Source organism: Netta rufina (genome assembly GCF_964035555.1).
Source record: "Netta rufina genome assembly, chromosome: 8".
In the NCBI taxonomy this organism is placed as follows: Eukaryota; Metazoa; Chordata; class Aves; order Anseriformes; family Anatidae; genus Netta; species Netta rufina.
Genome location: NC_140131.1, coordinates 5,898,313 through 5,922,983, shown reverse-complemented (window position 1 = coordinate 5,922,983; position 24,671 = coordinate 5,898,313). Strand labels below are relative to the sequence as shown.

General features: G+C 46.3%; 1 protein-coding gene across 1 annotated transcript in view; it reads right to left on the bottom strand.

Moving 5' to 3' along the window:
* Positions 1–234: 234 nt before the first annotated feature.
* Positions 235–24,671, bottom strand: part of LRP8 (LDL receptor related protein 8) — a gene marked incomplete at both ends in the record, with an annotated part of 164,605 nt that continues 140,168 nt past the window's right edge. The window contains 15 exons of the mRNA XM_084290973.1: positions 235–273; positions 568–740; positions 979–1,047; positions 1,844–2,065; positions 2,716–2,868; positions 3,909–4,050; positions 6,016–6,155; positions 7,578–7,696; positions 8,291–8,518; positions 10,099–10,270; positions 11,967–12,092; positions 12,222–12,341; positions 15,214–15,336; positions 15,689–15,811; positions 22,813–23,175. Coding sequence (XP_084147099.1) covers positions 235–273; positions 568–740; positions 979–1,047; positions 1,844–2,065; positions 2,716–2,868; positions 3,909–4,050; positions 6,016–6,155; positions 7,578–7,696; positions 8,291–8,518; positions 10,099–10,270; positions 11,967–12,092; positions 12,222–12,341; positions 15,214–15,336; positions 15,689–15,811; positions 22,813–23,175 — 2,312 coding nt within the window. The remainder of the gene's footprint in view (positions 274–567; positions 741–978; positions 1,048–1,843; positions 2,066–2,715; positions 2,869–3,908; positions 4,051–6,015; positions 6,156–7,577; positions 7,697–8,290; positions 8,519–10,098; positions 10,271–11,966; positions 12,093–12,221; positions 12,342–15,213; positions 15,337–15,688; positions 15,812–22,812; positions 23,176–24,671) is intronic.

Below are 24,671 nucleotides of genomic sequence, written 5' to 3'. Positions count from 1 at the left end.
GAGTTAGTAGCTCAGCAGTTGCTTATTGACTATCACAAATGGGTAGTGCAACAAGTTAAAATGTGTATAAAAGATTATACATACAAAACTCTCACATCCTTTGGATGTTTGCTGTTCATTATAACTTTGTGGTTACCCTTCTGCAACATAAATAACGATTAAAAAGAAGAAGCAGGTTTTGTGATCCACAGCAAATTTGTTCAGTGCGTTCTGTTTGGAGCAGCAACTGTATCCTCATGGCAACCCGTCATCTTCTAGGCTTAACGCTACACGCTGTGAAGGAAGAAAAACACACTTAAGGAGAAAGTTTTGACTTATGAATTTTGATGCATTAGCAACAGTATCAAAATTTGGTTCTAAGTTGGGTTTCCTGTTAAAAATCTCATATACTACATATGCTGCCTATAAATCTAGGCTTCTGCCTATTCTGTGATTATTGAAATAGTAAAAAGTTCTCTTTTTTGTCATTATATGTCAAATAACCAACAATGGAATCAGGTGGAGCTAATTCTGTATATAATCCCTCAACAAAATCAACCACTGTCAGCAAGTTCCTCAGGTACTTACTGCTGGGTAGACATGTCCAATTTGGGCAGTCCGCCCAATGTGGATTTCATCTTCATCTTCCTCTTCTGTTGTCTTCCTATATACTGGATTATCAAAATTCATGCTTTTAGTGTTCTTCCGTTTCCAGTTTCTCCAGATGAGGTATCCTCCCATGCACAGCAAGCCAATAACCACTGAGGAAAGGGGAGAGAAACTGCTGTTAGCTAGGTGAGCTAGTTCTGTGTGGAGCACAGGAATCTGTTGGGATGCTCCCATCAGTCCTTGTACAACTGTCTGAAAGCCAGAACACTTTGCGTCATTTCAGTAGTTCCTCTACTCCTTCCCACCCCCAGACTCCTGAAAGTCAGAGGAGTCTATTTACACAAACTTTGAAGGAGACCATACTGAAATATTAAAATCAAATCAGCTTACCAACAGGAATGACAATTCCAACAACAGCTGCAGTCACAGTTGAATCAAAGCCTTGACCATTATTGGAATCTGCAATTACAAAGGTATGGCTGATCATTTCACTTGTTTGCTGGCTTTAAGGTCATATCTAAAGAATGTTTTATGTTAGTAACTGGTTTTCAGCTTATTGGGAAGTTTTTGTTATCAAAGAGTTTACAAAAAGTTTTGCAATAAAATAATCAGGGAGAAAGATAAAAAGCAAATACACACAAATCTGGGCTGGGCTGGGCTGTTTCTTATTAGGAATGAAAACCTATTAATTAATCTATTAAATACCTACTTCAAACATAGACGATTAAAGAACTTAGCTCTGATTGGTTAATTAATACATTTGAAAGGATATTTGTACAAACAGTACTTAGGAGAATGAATTTTAGAAATCAGATTCTGCTTTCCCACGTGCTGTACACAGTGCATTGAATCACTATTACTCCAGATAGACATCCTAGTTAAATAGGGATGATTTACTTTTTGTTTTCCAGATGCAATCCATATTTAGGTACACAGCACTACCAGCAACACTGAAGCTGAACTAGTGGCAGGAACAAGGCAAGAACTAGTATGAATTTGCAGGACCTCATCTCTAGAGTCAGCTTTACAGGTATGGGATGAAAGCCTGCCCTTAAAATCCTGAGTGCCTGGAATCACATCAGCTATGGTAACAGAGGAGTCTGCATAAAGCACATCTAATTCTCCTGCTATGCAACAGGATGGGCCTGCACCTGACCTGGTTATAGCTTAGCTGTTAGGTAAGGTCTCTGATGGTACATGAGTTTCTGTGGTACTGTATATACTGAAAAAGAAAAGAGGAATCTAATTCTCTTACAGTGTTGTGACAAATTGCTGTTTCCGGTGGTCATCTCAGAATCGAACAGGATGGACGGGGTTGGATGAAAACTTGAGGTGGTAACTGTAGCTTCTGATACAGCTTTGGGGATGACTTCAGTGGTGTTATTGGAGCTGCCAGCAGAGGTCATGGTGGAAGCAGTGGTGGTACGCGATGCTGTGGTTGTAGAAACCAGTACAGCTGCTGAAGTAGTTGGAAGATCTGAAAAGCAAAAATGAACATGACATTTAGTGAAAATAAATACACAAAGAAAATCACAAATGGTGAGGTAAATCTGGGGAATACTGTGATGTTTACTGGTTAGGAACAGAAACAGAATTCCAAATCTGTTTGCACATAGAGCACTGATAGTTCTTTACCTGCAGCTACCTGAAATCAAGCTTAATTTATCAATAGCAATAAAGTTCTTTGGCTAGAAGATAGTTAAGAAGTTAAAAGAAAAAGCAAAACTTGTTTTTGGGAAGGTACCGAACTTGAACCAGGAACTATTTGCATGTTAGGGAAAACTACAGTGTAATCACCAGACTCATCAGCAATGAATGTGGCCTTTCCAGATCCAGTATCTATAGGGCACTAATGTGGTGAATTTTTATTATTTATTGACCATTCTCACTTTTAGTCCTAGGCATCATCACTTTTTTTCCTCTTTCCACTCTATTTTTTCCTGATTATGCTTTCAAAAAATAATGCAGGTTTTCAATAAAGAACAGCACAACATTGTGCTCATAATTCAAACTATGTGGAATATAAAAGCTAATGGCTGTGTTCCACCATCAGGAACATGGAACATGTACTTTCACTGTACGTATGGTTTTACTGGGACAGCACAACAGCAATGTCATTGTATTTACCTTTGTAGCATTTCTTCATGTCTGGACCCAGCCGCATGTTGTCAGGACAGGCACACGTGTACTTGGGAGAATGGGGAGAGATCTGAGGTGCAGGAAGACACAGATATTCACAGCCTCCATTTGGCTGGGGGCTGAGCTCACAGGAATCTGGAGCTATTCAAAGATAGAAGAGAAGAGAAATTACTTTCCTAATTATTCATTTTTTGTTCTTGGCAAAGAAACATCAGGTCCTCTAAGAAGACTCTCTTCCACTCCCTACCCCAATTAATTGGTTTGCTTAAACATCTTTACAATTTGGAGTGAAATCTTACACACTATCATAAAAACTGTGAAGAGAGATTAGTGAATAAAAGTTTAAAGGGCTTCGTGTCCCTCTGTTTGCCTTCTTGATCACATGTACTCATTCACAAGTCAATAGTTCAAAATGCTACACAGTAGAGATGACATTTGAACGGCTTATTGATTACCACTAATAATTATGTGGAACATTCACACACTGATACTGAACCAGGAGAGCAGCCTTTGCCCAGCTGTACATTCTTTCACAATTAACAGAAGGTAGAAGTAAGCCATTTTTTCCTCATTGAAATTTCTTAGGTAGTTTCAGAGTTATCCTTTATCAGAAATTGCCTTCCTCTTGTTCTAAAGCAATCTGTTCTCGCAGTTGCTTAAGATTCTGAGGACACATACACAACATGATATACACAGTCCTCATTCTAAAAAGTTCACTTGACGAGTGCTGTGAAAATGGCCAGAGCTTCAGTGCTGGCTGTGAGGGTCTCAAGGGAATGAGGCAGCTCTCCCCAGCTGCCAGACTGCACTGCAGTCTGTGCCACTGCAGCCTCACTGCTACTGCTAGCGAAGCCAGGCGCTGAGTGCCATTCCTCATGCTCACCTTGCTGTAATACTTCCAGACTGCAGCACAGCCCAAACAGATAATGAATGGCACGCATCAGAGTGATGAGAGTAACTCTGTTATCAAAGATGCTAATTAAACAGCTATTAACAAATCGCAGGCTTTTCAATAAGTGCTGCTGCGGAATTAATTATGCAGGAACTTCAAACATCAGGCATTGATTTCACATTATTACCTGTGCTTTTTCTCTCATCAAGAACCACCAGGAAGCATTTCATTTACTAGCTCAAATAAGTCTGATTTAAGGCCACGAGACCCTGAGGACGACATGTCTTACCTTTGGGCTGCTTTAATTCATGAAATACCACGATGTCATGAGGATTATTGAGATTTTCTGCTAAAACAGAGATGTCCAAGCCATTCAGCCTGTTTGCACTGAAGATTGCTTCATTCTCCAGGTCAGTCCAGAACACTCTGTCCTGCAGGAAATGCATAAAAATTCTGACCCTGCTCAAATCCAATTCAAACTGGATTAAACTCCAGTAATCACAAAATCAATCCATTGCTCTCCTGCCTTGGGACACCTCAGATTCATGGTAGTTTTACCTGCAGCTTTTTTCTTTCAAATACTGTTATCTCTAATGGTTAAAAGCACAGCAACCCTACAGTGGCTATAGGAGTGCTCAGTAAATTGAGCAGCTATGAGACTGACCTGAGGGAGCAGGAATTGGTTACATACAGAAGAGTTGCATCCATTCCGATTCTGAACCTTTTTTTTAATCAATAAAAAATGGACTGGTTCTGATTTTACGAAAGCCCCCGAAAGCCCAAAGGGCTACCCTAGAAACTTCTGCTATTTTTCTCCTTTACAAAGATAAGACCTGAGTGAAACAGGTGTCTGTGAAGAAGCCTGTCCCATGATCACACCTGGAAGATAAGTATCTTTTTTTTTTGTATTAGTACCTTTGGTAAGACCTGCTGTGATTGAAGATGCAAAGTACCTGGTCAAGGAGGTGTACAGGATTGCAGTTATCAAACAGTATTTAGTTGCTCAGTTAGAATTTATCTATATATGCTGCTGCATGCTAAAAAACACATACATTTCAGTAAGGAAAGACACATTTCTGGAGAACAAGGGCAAATTATCAAAAGCAAAAGGCTTGTCTGTTATTCTAACCAGCCATTCAGATAAGGAAAGGTGTACAGAGGTTAGATAATCCAAGAGGTCCTTCCAAGCACTACTGATACAGGATAAAACTATAGAGCAGCAACTTCCTGGGGAAACCTGTGTACCAAATCAGATGCCTAGATATCACACACGTTGCATAGGAGGAAAAAGGATTTTCAGGAAGAGGGTTTTACTGTGTCAAAAGCCAGCCTAGTTCAGTGAAATGAAAAGACAGGAAAGAAAAGGACAGGAGGTTGTGACAGACACCTTAACAGGGACCCAACCAGACACCTTTCCATAATAGGAAAAGCCTAATGCCTTTGTGAAAATAGACGCCTATCTTTGTAGGATCAGAGCTGTAATTGTTTGGCAAGGGACATTTCTCTGATGTGTGGCAGGGTTTGTGTATCATAACTGGAGCAGTTCAGCTTGAACGAGAATTATCTGACTCTTCCTGAACTAGGTGAACAAAAACACCTTTTTAATGCCAAATCCCCAAACCAGCAATGCACTGTTGCACATTGACTGCAGGGGGAGCCCTGCGAGTACCTTGCTGGCACAGATACTCCCAACTGAAGCCTTCAGGCCCCTGAGACAGGTGAGCACATTTCTGAGGATACTTCTGCAGATACTGAGATGGGCAGAGGGACCATGCAAACAATCAACCTGCAAGGCCACGCAGCAAGATTTAAGGGGCCGTCCTCCCCTGAGGATTCTGTTAGCACTGGAAAGTGCAACACAAGCATGCAGACGTGGTGTGAAACAAAGATGCTGAGAACAGCAGAGTGCTTGGCAGCAGGCGGAGAGGCTGCTCTGAGCCCATGCAGCTCCTTTCAAAGTCTGACTTGTCAAAAGACACAGGACATGCTGCAGTGGCACTCAGTGAATGGTTGTCCCACCTGCTGATCACAGTAAGTGCCTTCTCCTGCCCCCACTAATAGTTTTGGCCTTTGCATGGACAGTTGGCTCGACTCAAATCAAGGGAAAGCCATTACCATTTCCCAGTTACGTGGGAGGCATTGCTCCGGGCACCACCTGCCCTCACGGATTCACTCGTACTCCATTAGGTAAAAGCACGAGACAACGCACTGCTCCTGATTAAGGGCTTTGGAAAACAACTTTCCCTGCTGAACCCACACCAGGTTAATCGGTTTCTATAGCAGCAAACACCCTCACTGAGCTTTCTGTGCTATGCAAAAGGCAAAGCTTTCAATCAAGAAGAGCTTTGAGACCTCTTGCAGACTCAGTCTGTTCTGTATCCGCTCTTGACTCTTACCTCAAACACTGCTAAGCCGAAAGGATGGCTCAGATCATCAACAGAGGAGATCAGAACTTTTCTGTTGCTGCCATTGAAATCAATGCAGGACAGTGAATGCAATTTGGAGTCTACCCAGTAGAGACGCTGATTCAGCAAATCTGAGAAGTAAAACACAATGAAACAAAATTACACACAGCTCCTGCAACTCTTTTTCTCTTGCCCAGCATGTTTCTCCTGCTGGCAGCATGACTAATCTCTTTATTATTGGACCTTTTTTTTTTTTTTTAACACTAGTTCTGATTTTGATTCAGTGCCCAGATATGCTGGGATAAGACCTTATAAGTAAGATTAAAAAGGAGGAACATTCTGGTGTGTGTGTGTGCCTGGCTAACAGCTTTGTACAATGAGGTTCTTTTGTTACGGGGAGGAGCGGGGCTTCCAGCACTTCGGGCTTCCCAGAGGTGCCCCATCAGTGCCCCTCAGGGAGCAAGAAGCTTCATCGCTCAGGGCTATTCAGTTCTTGGCCTCTTGCTGGAGAATGATGTCTGAGATTGAAATGAAGCATCCCTCTGAGGGAGCTGTGAGATTTACACGTTCTCTGTGATGAAGTCCTAGGTTTCAGAAGTCCTTGTACTGCAGGCTGAAGGAATGCTGGTGGTGGGAACATTCCTACCACAGCCAGACATTTTTGGGGAAGGTGCAGGTAAGAGTGGGAGGGAAGGATCCACTGCTATTTAGAATGCTATGAAATTAATTTCTCTTCCTGGAGCAAATCCAGTTATTTTGGATGAGATTCACTAAACTAAGTGCAAGTAGATAAGTGCTAACAAAAAAACCACAAACAATTATATAATTAAACAAACTATTAATTTCTTAAATACTAAAGGATAACCTTATTCGTTCACGGCAGTAGCACTTCAACCATATGTGATGGTAGTAACATTTTACCCTATGTCCTTTTTATGGCCAGAATTTTCAAACATCAAGCAGAGAACCTCATATCTGTATGGTGTTAAACATACATGGCTGTAGCTCCAGGTGAGGCTGTCCCCTGCTGCCCCGAGAGTGCAAGAAAACTTCCTTTCCACTTCCACAGCTTGGTGCAGCAGTGAGAACAACGCTCTGTGTGCCAGTAGGATGCAGGGTACGGGGTGAGACGGGCTCTGTCTCGCTGCTCCCATCCAGCAAGGCTGGGCAGCCACACTAACAGGGAACAGGTTCTGTATGCTGGGTCTCTTTTCTTGGTGTTCCATGCATTAAGCAGTCCAGTGAATTACCTTGGCGTTGTCTCTGAGACTAGACCAGAGAAACCACTCCTGAAATTTCCCTTTGTCTTAAAACGCACCTAAAAGCAACTCAAGGCTGCTGCGTTATGAGGTACAATATCAGGACTGCAGCAACGCTTACCACCTATGCTCGCTACCGAACCAAACTCACGTTGAAGAATTCTGAGTGACAGAGAATTTCCAGGACTTTTGTCTGCAGGTACCTTTGCAAATTTACAGTTTTGTTTTCCTACTTAACAGAAATGAATTTACAATAGCCACAGTGGATAGTGAAGCTCTAACCCGGGCACTTACCAAGCGTGATGCCATTTGGCCACTCGATGTTGTCAGCCACCAGCACTCGCCGCCCCACGCCATTGAGGCCTGCTTTCTCAATCTTGGCTTTGTCTCCCCAGTCAGACCAGTACATGAACCTGAAAGAAACGGGTGCAAGAAAACAGTAAATTGGACCCAAAGGTAAGAAATCTGCGCTACTGATCTGAGTAGGAGTTGCAGTGTTCTCTGCTTGATATAGCAAAGCCCCTCAGTCACTTCAGCTCATTCTGATACACACCTAGCAGAGCAACCACGCTCCTGTCCCACTGAGTACTGTGCCACACAACTTGCACTTGAACATAAACTCTCACCTTGATAATCCCATGCAAACTAACTCCTGGTGTTTCTCCTGGATCTGTAGACTCCACTTAGCCAAATCACCTGTACTCTGGTCAGACTATTTATTTCCCAACATAACCTGTGTGCCTGAACCAGCTCAGGCCCATCTGACACGTGACCTGATATTATTTTCAGAGCGTCAACTGCAGCAGCCTTGCAAAGATTGAGCTGAACCATCTCTTTGAAGCATCTCAGCAGTTCCATTTAAGTTTAATGGACTTAATTATATTTAAAAGATAAGGGCATCTGTAAGCCTTGATGACAATGAGTAGTGCCTATGTGTTTTTGTCAGGCAGAAAGACGACAGGAATTTTCCTGTTGGCAAAGGAAATATCTGTGGTTTTCACACCTACCTCCTTGTGGGGTCAACAGCAATGGCTCTCGGCTCACTGAGGTCCCTGTTAAAAAGCGTCCTCCTCCTGCTTCCATCTGCGGTAGCCACCGAGATAGTCTTGTTTCCAGAGTCCGTCCAGTAGATATTCTTATGAACCCAGTCTATTGCCAGCCCTTCAGGAGAGTTCAGCTGGCTGTCTATCAGGATCACCTGCTCAGCTGTGTCGCTCGCTTTGTCTATGTAGGCACTGCAAAGATAAGACTCGTCACTGGACTGACACACAGCACAGGGAGGGCTCTGCAGATGTGCGTGGGGCCAGGCCTCAGGGACAGCTGAGTGCTGGGCAGCACCACTCCGACCTCACAGGAATAACGTGCTCACGTGGCACGGGGATGGACACAGAAACCTTTATGGCTGCATGCTGCATCCTTCTGCGGCTTTCTCCTACTTTTGTTCTTAACTCCCTCTATCTGGATGGCAGACACATGCAGGACAGGGAACTGTCAGTTTGCTACCTGCTTCCTGCTATAACTGCACAGGTTAGCAAAACTAGAAAATCAATATGTGGGTGTTATATATATATACATATATATGTTACATATGTATTTGACTTAGGGCACATTAACTTCAATTGTATAATTTTACAGGATTCATGGACATTGGAAATGATTACATAGCTTGCTCTGCAGAAAATATGTGACTTACAGCAAAGCTAATGCAAGCAGGAGTGAGAAAGAGAAAAATTCTGCTGTTTGGAAAAGGAAGCAGGCTTGGTACAACCATATATAGGGTATGAACACTGTTCAGCCCTCAGCCCCAGGGCATTCCCTGTCAGAGAGCTGCAGACAGAGCAGCGTGTCTCAAATTCTCTGTATGGATATGAAGCCCTTACCCACCCTGCCGGTGCCTGCAGTGCCAGACACAGTGAAAGCAGCCTGCTTTCTTCCTATCTCCCCATTTTCAGTGCTACACGGGGCCGCTTGGGGTACCTGCCTAACTGCTGGAGTGTTAATAATCAGCACAGCCTAGGCAAATTTCCATGCCAGTGGCATGGGAGCTAGCACAGCCTGCAAAAACCCTGGCTTGGCTCCCATGCTCTGAAACCAATCAACCTTTGCCTGATCATTAGCTAAAATCCAAAACAAATCGCTGTAGGAGTTGCAACAGGGTGCAATAGCTATGCAAATCAGAATATACATGGGGAATTTTCAGTGCATAAATTAAGTGCATTTTTGATTAGGCACACTTACGGGCCCTGGTACATAACACTGTGATGGATGCATAAAAACAGCTGAGAAAGGAAGGGGAATAAAAACTACAGAATGTGAAATACAGTCTGTGGTCAAGTGCTGTGAGTTTAGATCTGGTCTACCAGAGACTACAGTGGTCAACCAGTGTCCATGCTGCTACTTCCTCGCTTCCACCATTTGCCTCCTTTGCATTTTCAGCTGCTAATTCCTTTGAGGTTCCACATACAGCAAGCGCACAGCACAGCAGCAGCACCACACAGCACCACTTAGCAATATTGTGATTCAGTAAACAGGAGTCTCCGTGTAATTGCGCAAATGCAGCAGGATCTGTTATTGACAAAAAGCCTTCCTACATTATCAAACCAAGTAACTGCACAAGCTCCTGATTTCTCAGTCAATTCCTGAAAAGCTTGCAAAGTCTGGGCCACAACAGCTAGGCCAATAAGGGAATAAAAGCCTCCAGGTTCACTGTGTTCACTGAATCTTGCATTGTTTTCTGCAGATCGTCCTTACTTGGTACAAACTGAACCACAGCTTTAGAAAGGTGCCAAAACACACATTCCCTCTTGCCCCTTACCTGTAGATTTTTCGGTAGAACAAATCACACCAATATATTCTGTTTGTTGCCACCTCCACATCCAGTGCCACAACGTTTTTCAGCATGGGAATGATGCGCGAATAGTCCCTTTTCACCAGGTCTATCTTACGGACCTCATGGCGGTTGGTGAAGATCAGGTATGGACTCTTGCCTACCGCAGAAGTAAGAGCATTTGTCATTTTAGCAGCTGGATTCTTTCATTCCTTATACAGCAACAAAGTGAAGACCGGCCAGTCACTGATTTGCTTTATGAGAAAGTTTTGCAGCACACCAGGAACAAGTGTAAATGGCTTCCAGAGACAGAGTTAACACATGTAACACATAAGGGGACAGTTGGACTAGGTGACTTTGGAGGTCTCTTCCAACCTTCTGATGATTCTATAAGACGTGGACATAGACAACCACAGCACCTCTGTGGTCACCAGATGTACAGCAGCTCTTAGTCTGCCCATTCTGCTAAGACACAAGCAAAACTCTAGGGAATGTCCTTACCTTCAATTCTACATTTTAGATTAAAAATACAAGGGCCAGATTTTGGTGTTCCATGGGCAGGACAAGGAAGAGGCAGTCCTCTGGGCTGGCTGGAGGGAAGGGGGGGAGCCAGACTCAAGGCATGATAGAGCCACTTTGAATCCAGCAAAGCCAGGACAACGTTTTAGACCATAATGTAAATGCAGAACTTGCAGGCAGCACCTCAGCCTCCTGACCTGCTCAGGGTGGGCCCCAGGGAGCCAATTTCCGATGCTAGGACGCAGACACCTACATGTGTAGGTTCAGACAAAGAGGTGCATGTTCTTGCCATCTGCAAGCAGTACAGCATGTGATTCTCTGTGTTCCTAAGTGCCACTAAAATAGACTGCAAGTCAAGAAGTTAAAGCTTTAGTTCGCTGGTTGTACACCTCCCTGTTTGAGGAAGGGACAGGATGGGAGATTCTGAACGACCTTTAGACTGGTTTGTTTCCAACAATGGCCAACAGAAGAACCTAGGGAAGAGCATCTTTCCACTGGGAAAGGCAAAATGAACTGAGGAACATGGGACTGGAAGGAAGGAGTTAGGACAAGGTTCTAGCTCTACATGGCATTGCAGGGCTCCAAGCACAGACTCCCAGGTACATTTTCTGACCAACAAGTAGACTAATGGCTCAGGATTTGGTAAGTTCTAATCCATTGCAGGTGTGAGACTAGCAGACTTTCAGAGAACAGCAGGACACTGTACATACCATATAGAACCTGGGAAAAAAAGCTACATGAACATGCAGGATAACACTAGACAGGCAATCATCTATTACAGGTAATTCATCCTTCCCCAGGAGCCCCACCATTCCCACTAATGGAACCCTCAGCAGGGCTAACGTTCTGTTCTTGCACAATTCAACTTTCTATCTCTGTGACAAATACAACCATTTCTGCAATAAGCTCGAGTAAACTGCTGCTGTTCGTGTTGGTATTTGCGTATGAGGCTCGGAGGGCTTAGAGTTGGCTAACCTACCATCCTTTAATTGGGTTGTCATCTTCCTTTTAACACTATTACCAGTAAATGTTTTGCTGTACTGTTCTTAATAAAACCTGCCAAGAGACTTTATTTTCTAGTTTTAGCTTCAAACAGCCAGCTAGTGCCTGTAATCTTGCTCTGCACACCGTTAAAATATTCTGATCTGAATGATCAGTAGTTCTTGCCTAGAGACGCATCTGCTATCGCTGCAGCAGTTCTGCGCTGCTCGAAATGAATGTCTTTGCTTGCTAGCTTCCTTTTGTCTCTGTTCCTCCAGCCTCAGCCCTGCAAGCATGTTTTCCTTATCAGAGTTGTGATGTTGAGCAGAGTTTAAGTGCCTGTGGGGTCGTCTTACCTACAGCTTTGCAGTTCTTGGACAGGGTGTCCATCTCATATCCCTCGTAGCACTCGCACTTGTAGTCCCCCTTGTAATTAATGCAGATCTGGCTACAAGCGTCTGGATTCTCACATTCATCTATGTCTGAAAGGAGTGTTTGAAACCCATCAATAACTTGAAATCAAACCATCTGTGATGGAGCAATGCTGAAGTGAATATAATCACGTCTCTGTATGGTGAAACACAAGGGACTGCTGTTTGCATGTAAATTACCTCCGCACGTTTTTTTATCCAGAAGCTTGTATCCGGGCGGGCATTCACATTCATAACCAATCTTCAAGTCTTTGCATATGTGTGAGCAACCACCGTTGTTCATAGAGCATTCATTAATACCTGGAAGAGGTATACAGATTATCCATGATACAGGAGGCATTTTAGTCATAAGACTGAATAAAATTAAGGGTGGCCAAACTCCTCAGAAATTTTTCCATAGCTATCAGCGTTTGGTAGCCAGGCACTGGCCACACAGAGCATAGGAGTGACTTCACATATAGGAAGCCATCACCGTATCTCTTCCTTGCTCTTTATTATTCCAAACCAACACCGTTAGGATCATTTGGACTGAAAGCTGGTGGCAAATGAACAGGGAGCCCTGGGGATACAGTGTCTGCATCTCTGCATCTCATCCCACTGGAGAGCTGCCGCTTTGAGCATATTCTGCCAGGCGTGAGGAACTTCCAAGGGACCTCAGGGTGCTCTCCAGGAGACTCCTCCTTCCCCATGCACTGGATAATGTTGACTTTTCTGAAAGCTCTCTTTGAGCTTTAATAATTCATGCTGGGGGAGTCTCATCTCCCAGGGGCCAGCTATTTTGAAATACTGTACTATTTTCCCCTCTAGCTCCAAGGAATGATCTGTGTGACAATTCCAGAAAACACCGAAGTGCAGCCTGTCAGAGATGCTCCATTACCACTGAGATACAGCCCTCCCACAAGGACCTCCCACACGACAGTCTTTGCTGGCAGCCTGCATCAGCCCAAGTGTGCAATTTCTGAAGCAACAGCCCCCTCCTCTCCTGGGCCCCTCTCTGATCTGAGGCCACTTCTCTGATCCTGTTTTCCAGAGCTGAAATGAAAAACAGACTAAATGTATCCTTTTAACTAGAACTGAATGGGAGGTTCAAGAATGCTGATTTCCTATCAGAAATAACATTTCTTGTTGTAATTAACCCATGAGAGAGGTGAAGAGAAAGTCCTTTCCCTAAGTGAGCCTGCTAAACAGAAGCTGTGGGATTTCAGGGATAGTGGGCTCTGGAACAAGCAAAACTGGTTTACTTCAATCCTTAACACAATTTAAAGGCAAATTTTTCATTTAGCTTTTACTTCTTGCTTTCTTGCACACTGCAGGTGAGTAGCACAGCTGAGCCATTAGACCAGTGCTCTTGGAAGAAAATGAAAACAACCACAAGCCAATTAAAGTCAGCAAGACTAGGAAAATATTATGCCAAAAGGAAGCCCAGCTCAGCTCTGGGATGCCTTCACCTTCCTATCAAAGACACACACACACACTGATATCAATAAATTATTAACAGAGCAAGTTCACTAGGCTCCAAGAAGGTGTCCACAGAGTCACATTATGTGTTATCACTGCTCAATGATGGTTATTAATGGGTATCACCTATTCCTGCGCTTGCAAAGGCCTCTAGCAAATTGGATCATAAACATGCACAACCACTTTCTGCGAAATACAACAAAGGCAACTAACTAACTAACAAGCAAACCCTCAATGAGATGATTCCCCTGGTTTCAGAGGTGCTTTGTGGAATGGATTTAGAGTCTTTAAATCAAGCATCAGTTCGCTTGCTGTACTTCTCAACAGGAGCTGAGGAAGAACCAGACAAAGATGTCAGCTTGCTGCCCTTCTGCTGGACAGCTGCTCCCTATTACTCAAACACTGGCAACGTAATAATCGCCTGCCTAACATAAGACACAGGATGTTCTGCAGTGCTTTTCTGAGGGGTCTTGGAGGGCACTGCAGGGTGTCGCACACAACTAGACAGACACACTGAGATGAGAAGCTTGCTCTGCATCTCCTGGGCTGCTGCGTGGATTACCTGGGGCTGGGTATTACAGTCACAGCAATCCACATCGTTCTGCAATCTCAAAGAAACGTGTTTCCTTTGGAGATTGTTCTCTGCTCAGCTTCCTAGCTCACGTGACACTAACTGCAGGCAGCCACGGCACCACCGTTAAGGTTGAGCCCAGCCGTGCTGTGCTGCTGCCCAGTCTCCTGGGACAAACTGGGCTGCTGGCCCTGTTGTGAGACCTCCACAGACAGACAAGTTGCAACACCCACTCAGAAAGACAGGGAGATGTGGATTAGTGCAGAAGAAAGCAAGGATGTACTGAAAGCACAAGGTAAGAGCATCCTTACTGGGAGCTCACACACACTTTTTGTCTGACACAGAGACTGACAGCTCCCCCTGAATGCAAGATATTTAAGCTGCAGGCACTGAGCTCCATGCTACTGGTGCTCCATGATGTGGTGGCGAGGGACAGCACAGCAGCCTCTCTGAGGCTTTCTGCACGAGGGAAAAACAAGGGTGTTTCAGTGATGCCTGAGGCTGGGGCTGACGCCTGCAATGCCCAGGGAGAAGGGTGAGAGAGGCTCAGCCCTCTGGCCTGTGGCTTTCCATTCTGCTGCCTGCCTGCCCAGCAGCAGACTGGGCTCGCATGGCCTGGCTGATCTCAGTAGCCCACAGCTGGCAGGATGCTGCAGGCAGAAACCTGCTGCCATTTCTCCAGCGAGCAGCAACAACACACAAATCTCAGAAACGGCTGAAGTCATATCTTAGTGGTTGCTGCCTCTCATGGTGTTGTCACCTTCAGAGCATGTTACCAAAGCTAAATCTTTATGATCTGCTCATGTTACAGGAATTCACAGGTAATTTTGGCAGTGAGGCTAAATAAACTGGTCCATGCTGTGGAGGACACTAGTGTCTGGGAAGTCCTGTGCTCAGCTCAAACATCCCTCCAAGAATAAAAACTGAACTGAGAAGGGCACAGTTCACACTGGCAGATGATCAGACTAGGCTACTAATTATATTCATGTGAAGGGTGAAGAGAGAATAAAGGCAAGGAAAGAGAAGCAGAGTGAGAAATAGAATTAGCAGCTACATGTGGTTACACTCAAAGCTGTGAGCACCAGATGGAGGAGAGGGGAAGCAGTTACAACAGGAGCAACACGTAGAAGGCAAGTACTGTACCACATTCTTTCAGAGGCTCGTCAGACCAGTCCCTGCAGTCTTTATGTGAATCGCACACTTTGCCTCCGTCAATGCACTCTCCACTCTTACACTGAAACTTGCTGGGACTTTCACATGCTGACTCTGTCATGTCGGGCAAGAGAGGAAAGTAACTAAGTTAGATGAGGCTCATGACAACAAAAAGCCTGACACAGAGCTTCAAGAGGGTGTCATTAGCAGAAATGGGATGGGATTAAGCAAATGAACATTAAGCTCAAGTATGATGCAAGGAACTTTTCAAGGCGTGCAGTCTGCCTGGTCAGCACAATCATCTCTCCCAAGCAACCCCGCTGCCAGAACGGCTGAAACCTCTCTGCAGGAAGCAGCCCGTCATGGCACGGAGGACCAACACAGGCCTCCTCCCTTTGCAGCGGCCACGGAGCTCTCACAGGCTTACACACCCGAGCATGAGGAGCGCAGCGCTGTTTGCACGTACCTTGGACGCAGCCTGCCTCGTCACTGTTGTCAGGACAGTCGTGCACCTTGTCACACTGCTTTGCTCCGTGGATGCAGGTCCCATCCCCACACTGGAATTCATCTGGCCGGCAGGTCACCAGAGCTTTAAAACAACACATTGAAGTGTTAGCCATGCAGGACTTGGAGCTTTCTATGTTACGTTTTTCTATGTTACGTTTTTCCTGACACTAGTGGAGTTTGCAGCCTCCTTCAGCAAATGGCACAGAGCATCAGCTGCTTCCACCAAGCAAGAGAGGCAGCAGCTACCTCAGCTGCTGCTCCTCCTGTGCCCCCGACATCCCAGATCAGGCTCTCCATCCATGTGAAGAGGAGCCCCAAAACCCATGTGAGCAGACCAAGTCAAAACAGAACAAGTGCAGACAGTGAAACCTCTCAGGTGAGAGGCAAGAAAGCAAGTGGGCAGCTGAACTTTCAACACTGGAGCCTTTCTGGGGCCTTCAGCCCTTGCGAGAGGCCAGGCTGCATTTCAAACAGCAGCGCAGAGCAGCACTCAGTATGCAAAGGCAACCGCTCCTCAGTTCTGCCTTAAAAAAAATTGTATTTAAGCAGTGTTTTGAAACATGCTCAGCCTAAGGTCACTTGCAAGATACATGTACAGTGCCTCTGCTAAAGGCAACGTAGTGTCGTGGTTCTGCTCGAGTGGGCAGCCGAGCTCCACCGCAGCCACTCTCTCACTCCCCCTCCTCAAAGAGGAATGGGGAGAAACTACGATGAAAAGGGCTCAAAGGTTGAGATAAGGACGAGAAGATCACACAGTAATTATTGTAACGGGCAAAACAGACTCGGCATAGGGAGACAGTAAGATTTATTGCTTATTACTAACAAGCTAGAGAAGTGAGAAACAAAGGAAAGAAACCAAAAGCACCTTCCCCCCCATCCACCCTCTTTCACCTCCTCCCCCCGAGCGGCGCAGGGGAACGGGGGAATGGGGGTTATGGTCAGTCTACAGCACTTCTTCTCTGCCGCTCCTTCTCGGTCACTCTCGTCCCCTGTGCTGTGGGGTCCCACCCACGGGATGCAGTCCTTGATGAACTGATCCGGCGTGGGCTTCCCACAGGCAGCAGCTCTTCCAGAACTGCTCCAGATATGGGTCCGTACCACGGGGTCCATCCCTCAGGAGAAAACTGCTCCAACCTGGCTCCCCTACGGGCAGCAGCTCCTGCCAGGTCACCTACTCCTGCGTGGGCTCCTCTCCACGGGCTACAGGTCTGGCCCGGAATCTGCTCCGGCAGGGGTCTTCCACAGGCGGCAGCTTCTGTCGGTGCAGGGCCACCTGCTCCACCGTGGTCTCCTCCACGGGCTGCAGCGTGGAACCCTGCTCCACCGTGGTACTCCATGGGCTGCAGGGGGACATCCTGCTTCACCATGGGCCTCACCACAGGCTGCAGGGGACTTCTGCTCCGGTGCCTGGAGCACCTCTCCCCCTCCTTCTTCACTGACCTTGGCGCCTGCAAGGCTGTTCCTCACTCCTCTCACTCTCCCAGCTGCTGTGTGGCGCAGCGTTTTTTTCCCTGTCTCAAATACGCTCTCACAGAGGTGCAAAACAACATCGCTTATTGGCTCAGCTCTGGTCAGCAGTGGGGCCCTTCCCAAACATGGGGTAGCTTCTAGATCCTTCTCACAGAAACCACCCCTATGGCCCCCTGCTACCAAAACCTTGCCACGTAAACCCACTACACGTAGTCACACCAGGGATGTAGCTAGCAACACAGACACAGTCACTGGGGTTACTGAATGCCCATGAGCTAACCACAGAGCACTGGAAAGCAGAAGAGCTCTGCTGCCCTGTGGCTTGGTGTTTCTTGGGGTTACAGGCTGAAAACGTCTCCACAGGGTCAGGCCAGACTTCAAGCCTGAAGCTCACTTGCCCTTTTTAGATTCTTACAGACTCAAAACAGATGTGATGAACAGAAACATTGTGGAAAAGGTAAATCAGGCTGCTGCATTGATCATGCTAAAAGCAGTGGTGTTTCCCTCTTCAAGGTTACACTAAACTTTCCTAGATGGGATCTGACTTGCACTGACAAGGGTACCAGCAGTGGCTGGCCAGTGAAGGGTTCACTGCTGAAAACAGGCTCCTCATTCCTGGGACACGTTCATGGCTTATTTCTACCGAGACTGTCTTCCAGATGTTTTCTTAAAATCCTATTAAGGCAGCACACCCCAGAGAGCTCTTGATTCTAGCCTTTCCATCTTGCTGATTGCAGCCTGGTGCCATATGACAGAAAATCACTGCCTCTGACTAGCTGGAGGAGGTCAGCGCTGATGGTACTGCCCGGGAGGTGAGCGCTACGTGGCACGCTTCCCTCAACAATTTGACAAACTGGTTCTAATGCAAAAACTACTACTTTCAGCTAACCCCAAAGAGCCATAGACATGCAGAGGGCTGGCGCCAATACCACAACCATTGGTATGCACAAAGGCTCAGCATTGTTGGTGACAGCATGCATAGGGTGCAGGATCCAGATTCACAACTGCTGCAGGGGACTGAGCTCTAGGGCATCTACAGGCATTGAAGGGCATGAGACGGGGAGAGCGGCAACTGGAGGGTTGGTGGAGGAAGGGGGACATCCTGCCAAAGAAATACACACTATTCACAGGAGAAAGGTTAGGAAACAGCACTGCTCCTTGGAGAGGAAAGCCATATGGACTATATTCATAAAAAGCTGCAAAGCAAGAAAAAAATCCCAAGCAGTAAGCACAATTATGGGACCAGCTGTGTCCCCACATTCCAGATAATAAACCCAAACTCAGAAATGGGAAACCTCAGTGGGACATCTGGGACAGCAGCTCCAAGCGTTTGGGAGCTGTTGCTCTAAATGGAGAACAATGAAGGACAGGAGGAAATGAAGCTGTGGTCTGGGAGAAGCACAGACCCCAGATCTGGAAGTGGCTCTGAGAGGTCCTGCAGGGAGGCAGAGGCACTGCTGCTTGAACTGGTCCTGCAGTGTGCGACCACTTGCCTGGAGGAAGCCCTTCTGACGGAGAGACCACCTCCCCCATACACAACCCCAACCTCTTCCAAATTAAACCTTGGCCATTGCAAAGCTTTTCCTGCTGTCTTACCTAAAATTCCCTTACCACAATTATGTTCTTCACCTTCCAACATGAAAACCAGTTTACTTCACCCTTTCTGGAGCAACTTCTACATATGAAGACAGGACGGGATGGTCCTCCATTTCTGACTGTAGGTTTTAGCTCCCCACAGATGTGCCACATGTAATTAAAGCCAATGGGGGCCTTGTCTTTCCTGAAGCAGGAGCAGGTCTCCAGTTTATGAAGTACACCTGCAAGATGTGACTACAGATTTGGAAGGCAGCTGTTATAAATCCTACTAATTGTCCTCAAAGCTCTTCTAGAAAGCAGTTATAGCCAGATGCTAAGAATAGAAAGGTTTCTAATTCTACAACAAACTAAGAACTTTGCAGGAACTGCAAACATAATGATGCACTAACACCACAAGACAGAGAAAAATGACTGCACAGTCCCAGCTCAGTTGCTAAAGGGACTGCAAAGCACAGATGTGGGACTTTTAAACATTTCTGCAAAAGGCTCTTGCTTCAAGAAGTGACAGAAAACTGGAAAACAGACTTGGCTTTAAGGCTCATTTCACTCCAGGAAGGCTGTGGAAGTTCAGATCTTTGAGAAATGGCCCTTGAGCCTCCTAATCAACATTCAAAAAGAGCAGATACAGTGACAGCTCTTACTGATCACAAAGATATTGAAATAGATATACAGCATTTCTATCTTTTGGTGCATTTTTCAGCAGGAGAAGGGAGAATGCTATGTCTATACCTGGCCTGGAGAACATGAGTTTGAGGCGAGAGGGCCAGGAACCTCGTTATCCTGAAGCTGGGACACAAACCCAGCTGAGCACCATGGGCTACATCCCAAGGACAGACAGGAGCTGGGCTGTTCATCTGCACAAGATGTTCAGAAAACTGCTCTGCTATTTTGGGGGGTTTATTTTATTATGGAATCTCAGCAGTTTTATAGCCATCTTCTCAGCTCTGTAAATCACATACAAAACAATTTACCAAAGCCCTGCTAAATTAACAGGCACACTCAGACACACTTTTCATTTGCAAGTACTGGGCACAAAGCCGTATTGCTCAAATTCAGCAGATACATTCCAGATTCCAAGTCTGAGCCTCTGTTTCTTCTGTCTTCTGCTCCCCTCCCTTTTTTTTTTTTTTTCCCAAAAGTTAACTTAAGCTCAAGAGAACCCCAGCATTTGCAAAATGCATCAACCCTGTTTTATAGATTGGGGGACGGAGGCACGAAAGTGTGAGGTCAGGTCTTAAGGGATCTGTTTTCTAGCTGTCAGCTGTAAGCATTATTTATTCTCCCCCCTGGATACTCTAACCTGAGTTGCAGAGAATATTTTAAAATATAACCATTCCAGATTTGGAAACTAATAAATCAAACCTAACGTTCATTTAATACAGGCATGTATGTATTTTTGAATATACATACTGGGGCAAAAAAATAACCACTCAGCATTCTCACACAGCTTCCCTGAAATGTCTCCTTCACTCCTATTTATTTGCTGGTTTTGCTGCCAAAACCTGTTCACCAACTGTCACCCTTCATTCCTGCTCCACTCATTTATCACCCCAAAATAATTACAACAAATAACTGGTGATGGCCTCATGACATGTTTTTTAAAGCTCCCATCCCTCCGTTCTATACAGCGCAAAAACCGAATGATCCCCTTTTGCAAGAGAAGAGGCTACCACAGTGCTGGCACCCTCAGGTTTAACCGAGGGAGGCCCAGCAGTATCTGTGCCATTCCTGCTGCTACGGGGATGGAGCAGTGTCAAGCAGTGTGACTCCCCGTGTGCGATGCACTACAGATCTAAAAGACAATTTCTGGAAGGGAGTTAAAAAATAATAAAGGTCAATCCCTACACTCTTCACTCCAACAGACAAATGGTGACTTTGTGTTTCCAGAGTGCTCAAATACCACTTTTTTACCACAGGCGTGTGCACCCAAGCAACAGCTTTGGATAGGATGGGGAAACAACCTTAGTTTGGACTCTGACCTGGTTGACCCACCAGCTACAGTTGCACTCAGTGCCACAGGCTCTCTGCTGGCTGCTAACTGAGAGATCCCCTACCCACAGAGCAAGCAGTAGCAGGGTTATGCCTCGCAGTTAGGAATCACTGGGGTGATTCCTAATTTGCACAGGTGTAAAGCAGTCAACCCTGTACAGAGGAGCATGTCAGTAACTAAACACAGGGCTTTGGCTCACACAGCCTCCTGGCTTCCTGCTGAAGGCAGCACAAGCAGCTCCCATGCCCATTTCTCCTGGGTAGGTAAGCTGCATCGTGTGCTGCACTGAGACTCACTGGGGAAAAAACAAAAAACAAAACAAAAAAACTACCAAAACTTCAAGCACTGAGTGTCCCCTAGTCAGGGAAATAACGGTCTCAAGTCACTTCTGCCCTCTCTAACCACATTTCCTCTTTCTTCCACTGGTTGTCAGCACTGTGCCGTGCTGCAGCCACATCCAGCTGCGTCCTCTGCCCCACAGAAGCTGCCCTTGGCAAACCTGGAGGTGCTGCTTGGTGAAGCTGCTCTGTAACTGAGGGCTGCTGTCACAGCCATGCTCCTAGGCCTCGGCAATCTGAGCTCAGCTGGCATTTGCTGGAGTCTGTCAGATCATGGAAAGAAGCTGGGGAATTAAAATTCCTTCCAAGTTGAACAACAGGGCCTGAAAATCCATTTTAGCTACATTCCATCAGAAGTTCCATCTGGAGCTGCTCCCCTCTTGCACCACTTGGGAACGGAAGGGAGCTCCCCTCCCCTCTCCTGGGCTGTGTGACATCAGCCGTCCTGCCAGGGCACCACTGCTGTGACTGGGAGCGCCGCCTGGGTCCCTCCTGACAGGAGCTACGGCAGCTCCCACGGCACCTCCCTGCAGCTGAAGAGAAGCCATCCTACCTGCTCCATCCATACCTGGATAGGAAGGGGTCAACAGCAATTATATCCTTCAGTTGAAGCTGCTCTCTCAAAATAAGCTGTGCTTCTCCTGCTCTGCCTTTTAAAATTGTCCTTGGTAATTTTAGAGGCACACCAGGATTATCTACAGCTCACCCTGGTGCTCTCCTGTCCTGTACACAGTGGTGTACACACTGTACCTTGCCACCTCCTCCTATTGCTAAAGAAGCCAACAAATTCGCTTCTGTCTACCTCTGCCCAGAAAAGAGTCTGATCCTTCCTCTCTTGGAGGAGCTGGAAAAAGAGGAACATTTTCTTACGGACCTTTGTAAAAATGTCTGCTTTCTGCAGCTGGCTGCTGCCTTCCTCCCCAGAGGTGGCCCAATGTCAAAGCTACTGAATAGATACAGCTATGTAAATATTTTATTTAATTCCAATCTTGTGATTATGAATATTTTAGCAAAACATTTTGCTCTTATTTTCTTGTCTCCCTCCTCAGATAAGTGACCAGCTTGAACAGTTTAGTGACTAAAAATGGATGAAACATTCAAAATACCACGCACACCAACAACACCATGTTAAATGCATAAAGCCAGCTGAAAAGAAATCCATTATTTATTAGCTCTGTGCCTGTAACAAGCCAAGCTCAAAGCGCATTTCAAACTGGATTCTTCAGAGGTACTGCTCTTGAGTGCCTTGTTCAGTACACTCTAACTTCAGAGGCAGGAAATTAACTATTTTTTTTCGGCTGATCATATATTCCCTTTGGCATTATGGCTTCTGACCTCCAGGTTGTGACCCCATTGTGCAGTCTGGGGGCTTTGAAATTTTCTCCCATTTTCCATTCCCTTCCTTTCTAGTGAAACAGATCTTCTCTGAAGCACGGAACCACTGAACAGCTCCTTCAACCCCCTCTCTGCATGAAATAAAAAAAACAACAAAAAAAGAGTGTGGAGTATACCTGACCCTGCTGAGACAGGGACCCAGCCATGCCATTTGGGACACAAACGCTCCTTTGTCAGGCACACAGTTGCTGCTCAGACAACTCACATCAAAGCCTTGCCTCAAACCCCAGCCCACGGTGCCTTCTGGCTGCCCTCTCCCCCCCAGCAGGGTCCCGAGACCCTGCACACACTCACGGCAATCCTGCTCGTCGGACTTGTCCTTGCAGTCCTCGTCCCCATCGCACTTCCAGTTGAGGTGGATGCATTCGCCATTGCCACACTGGAACTCGTGAGCCGCGCAGGTGTTGAGGGCCTTGGCATCGTAGCCGCACTTCTCCACGGATTCGTCCGACTGATCGTCGCAGTCCGGCTGGTTGTCGCACACCCACAGCTCGGGGATGCACATGCTGTTGTTGCACTGGAACTCGTTGGGGTTGCAGGTCAGAGGGGAGCATTTTCGTTCATCGCTGCCGTCCCCGCAGTCGTTGTCCCCGTCGCACACAAAGATGATGGAGATGCATGTCTTGTTACTGCACTGGAACTCGTTGGGAGAACAGGCTGGGGGAGAAAAACAAGCAGGTGAGCTGCAAGGCCTCCAACCTCCCCCTCGCCACCGTGCTGGCTTTAGTACGTTACGAATGTCTGAGACAGGGGACAGGAGAGGGCACAAATGCATGACCTCAGCTGTCCTAAACTAAACCACATGGCAAGGAGCAGGTGAAAACACACTGCACATCGCCCCAGCTGTGCCATGGAGTGCTCCCTGCCTCTGTGCTGCCCCGCAGCAGCAGCAGGAGCGCGCTGACCCAAGTTGCAGCCCCGGTCCGACCTCCCCACCACCCTTCTAGGCTGTGGGCAGCCCTGCAGAAGAAGGGGCAGGAAAAATGGGGAGCCAGCTGCAGCCATGCCCTGGTGCTGAGGCAGGAGCAGCCCCACGAGCCCTGTTGTGTGGGGACCAAGGTGGACAGAGTGGACAGACTGCAAGGGCCAGAGGTGTGCTGGCAGGCGCTGGGGGGGACCCACAGCACTGCGCTGTGCTCGGCGCTGACACCACCAGCTTCCTGGCTGTCACGAGCACAGAATCAGGTTTGAGGATTTCACAGTGTGCCTGGTTTTGGACATATTAAGTGGGATGTGTAGGGTAAATATTTAGTGAGTCGAGCATCAATTTAGCTGCAATCTGCCAGTGAGGCCCTTTACAACACACTGAATGCCTTCCCTGGAAATCACAACTCAGCATTAACATACAAATGAGACGTTTGTCAGATATGAAGCTGAGCACTGAGTGGAGCACTCTTGTCTGCAAGCCTGATGGACAGCTGAACCAGAGAAACCTGCTTAAATTAAAATTTCAGGTACTCCAATAACCTGCACTTAGCCCTCACTTTATTTCATCAACCAAATGAAAACGAGGGAACCAGAACCCTAGAAGAAATTTGCTTCAAGTACTCTTAATTAGGTGTAGTTTAGTCTTTTAGTTAAAAAAATAAATAAATCTCTGCTTCTGCCCTTTCAGATACCTACAGGAAAGTTATGCATTATATAAACTACAAGCAATATAAATAAAATAAATATTTTTTCTAATTGCACTTGGATAACATTTTGTCTTCAACAGCAGAGCTATTTACGGTCACTCCTGCAGAGCCCCTGTTCCAGCCCCAGTTCAGACGTCCTGGTAGCTGCAAGGGGCAGCACAGCTCCCAGCAGCAGCCTTGCAGTGAAGCAGCTGATACACGTGAGCTTTACAGCCAGCAGCAGGAACCCAGCAGTACCCTACTGAAATACGCCTGCTTCATACCTGGGAGCACAACTATTTACCTAGCAATTAAGAGTATGTTGTCTTAACTCATTCATTTACGGGGTTGTACACTGATATTTATGTTCTAGCTTGTGAACTCGCTGGGCTCCGCCTGTCAAACTGAGCAGCCTGTGTTTTCACACCAGAGCATGACAAGATATATCTGCTTCTCCCCTCCTGCCCTGCGCTCAGTCCCGTTTACTCCCAGGTTTTCCAGATGTTCCCGCGTCTGCCAGAGCACAACCTGACTAATGAG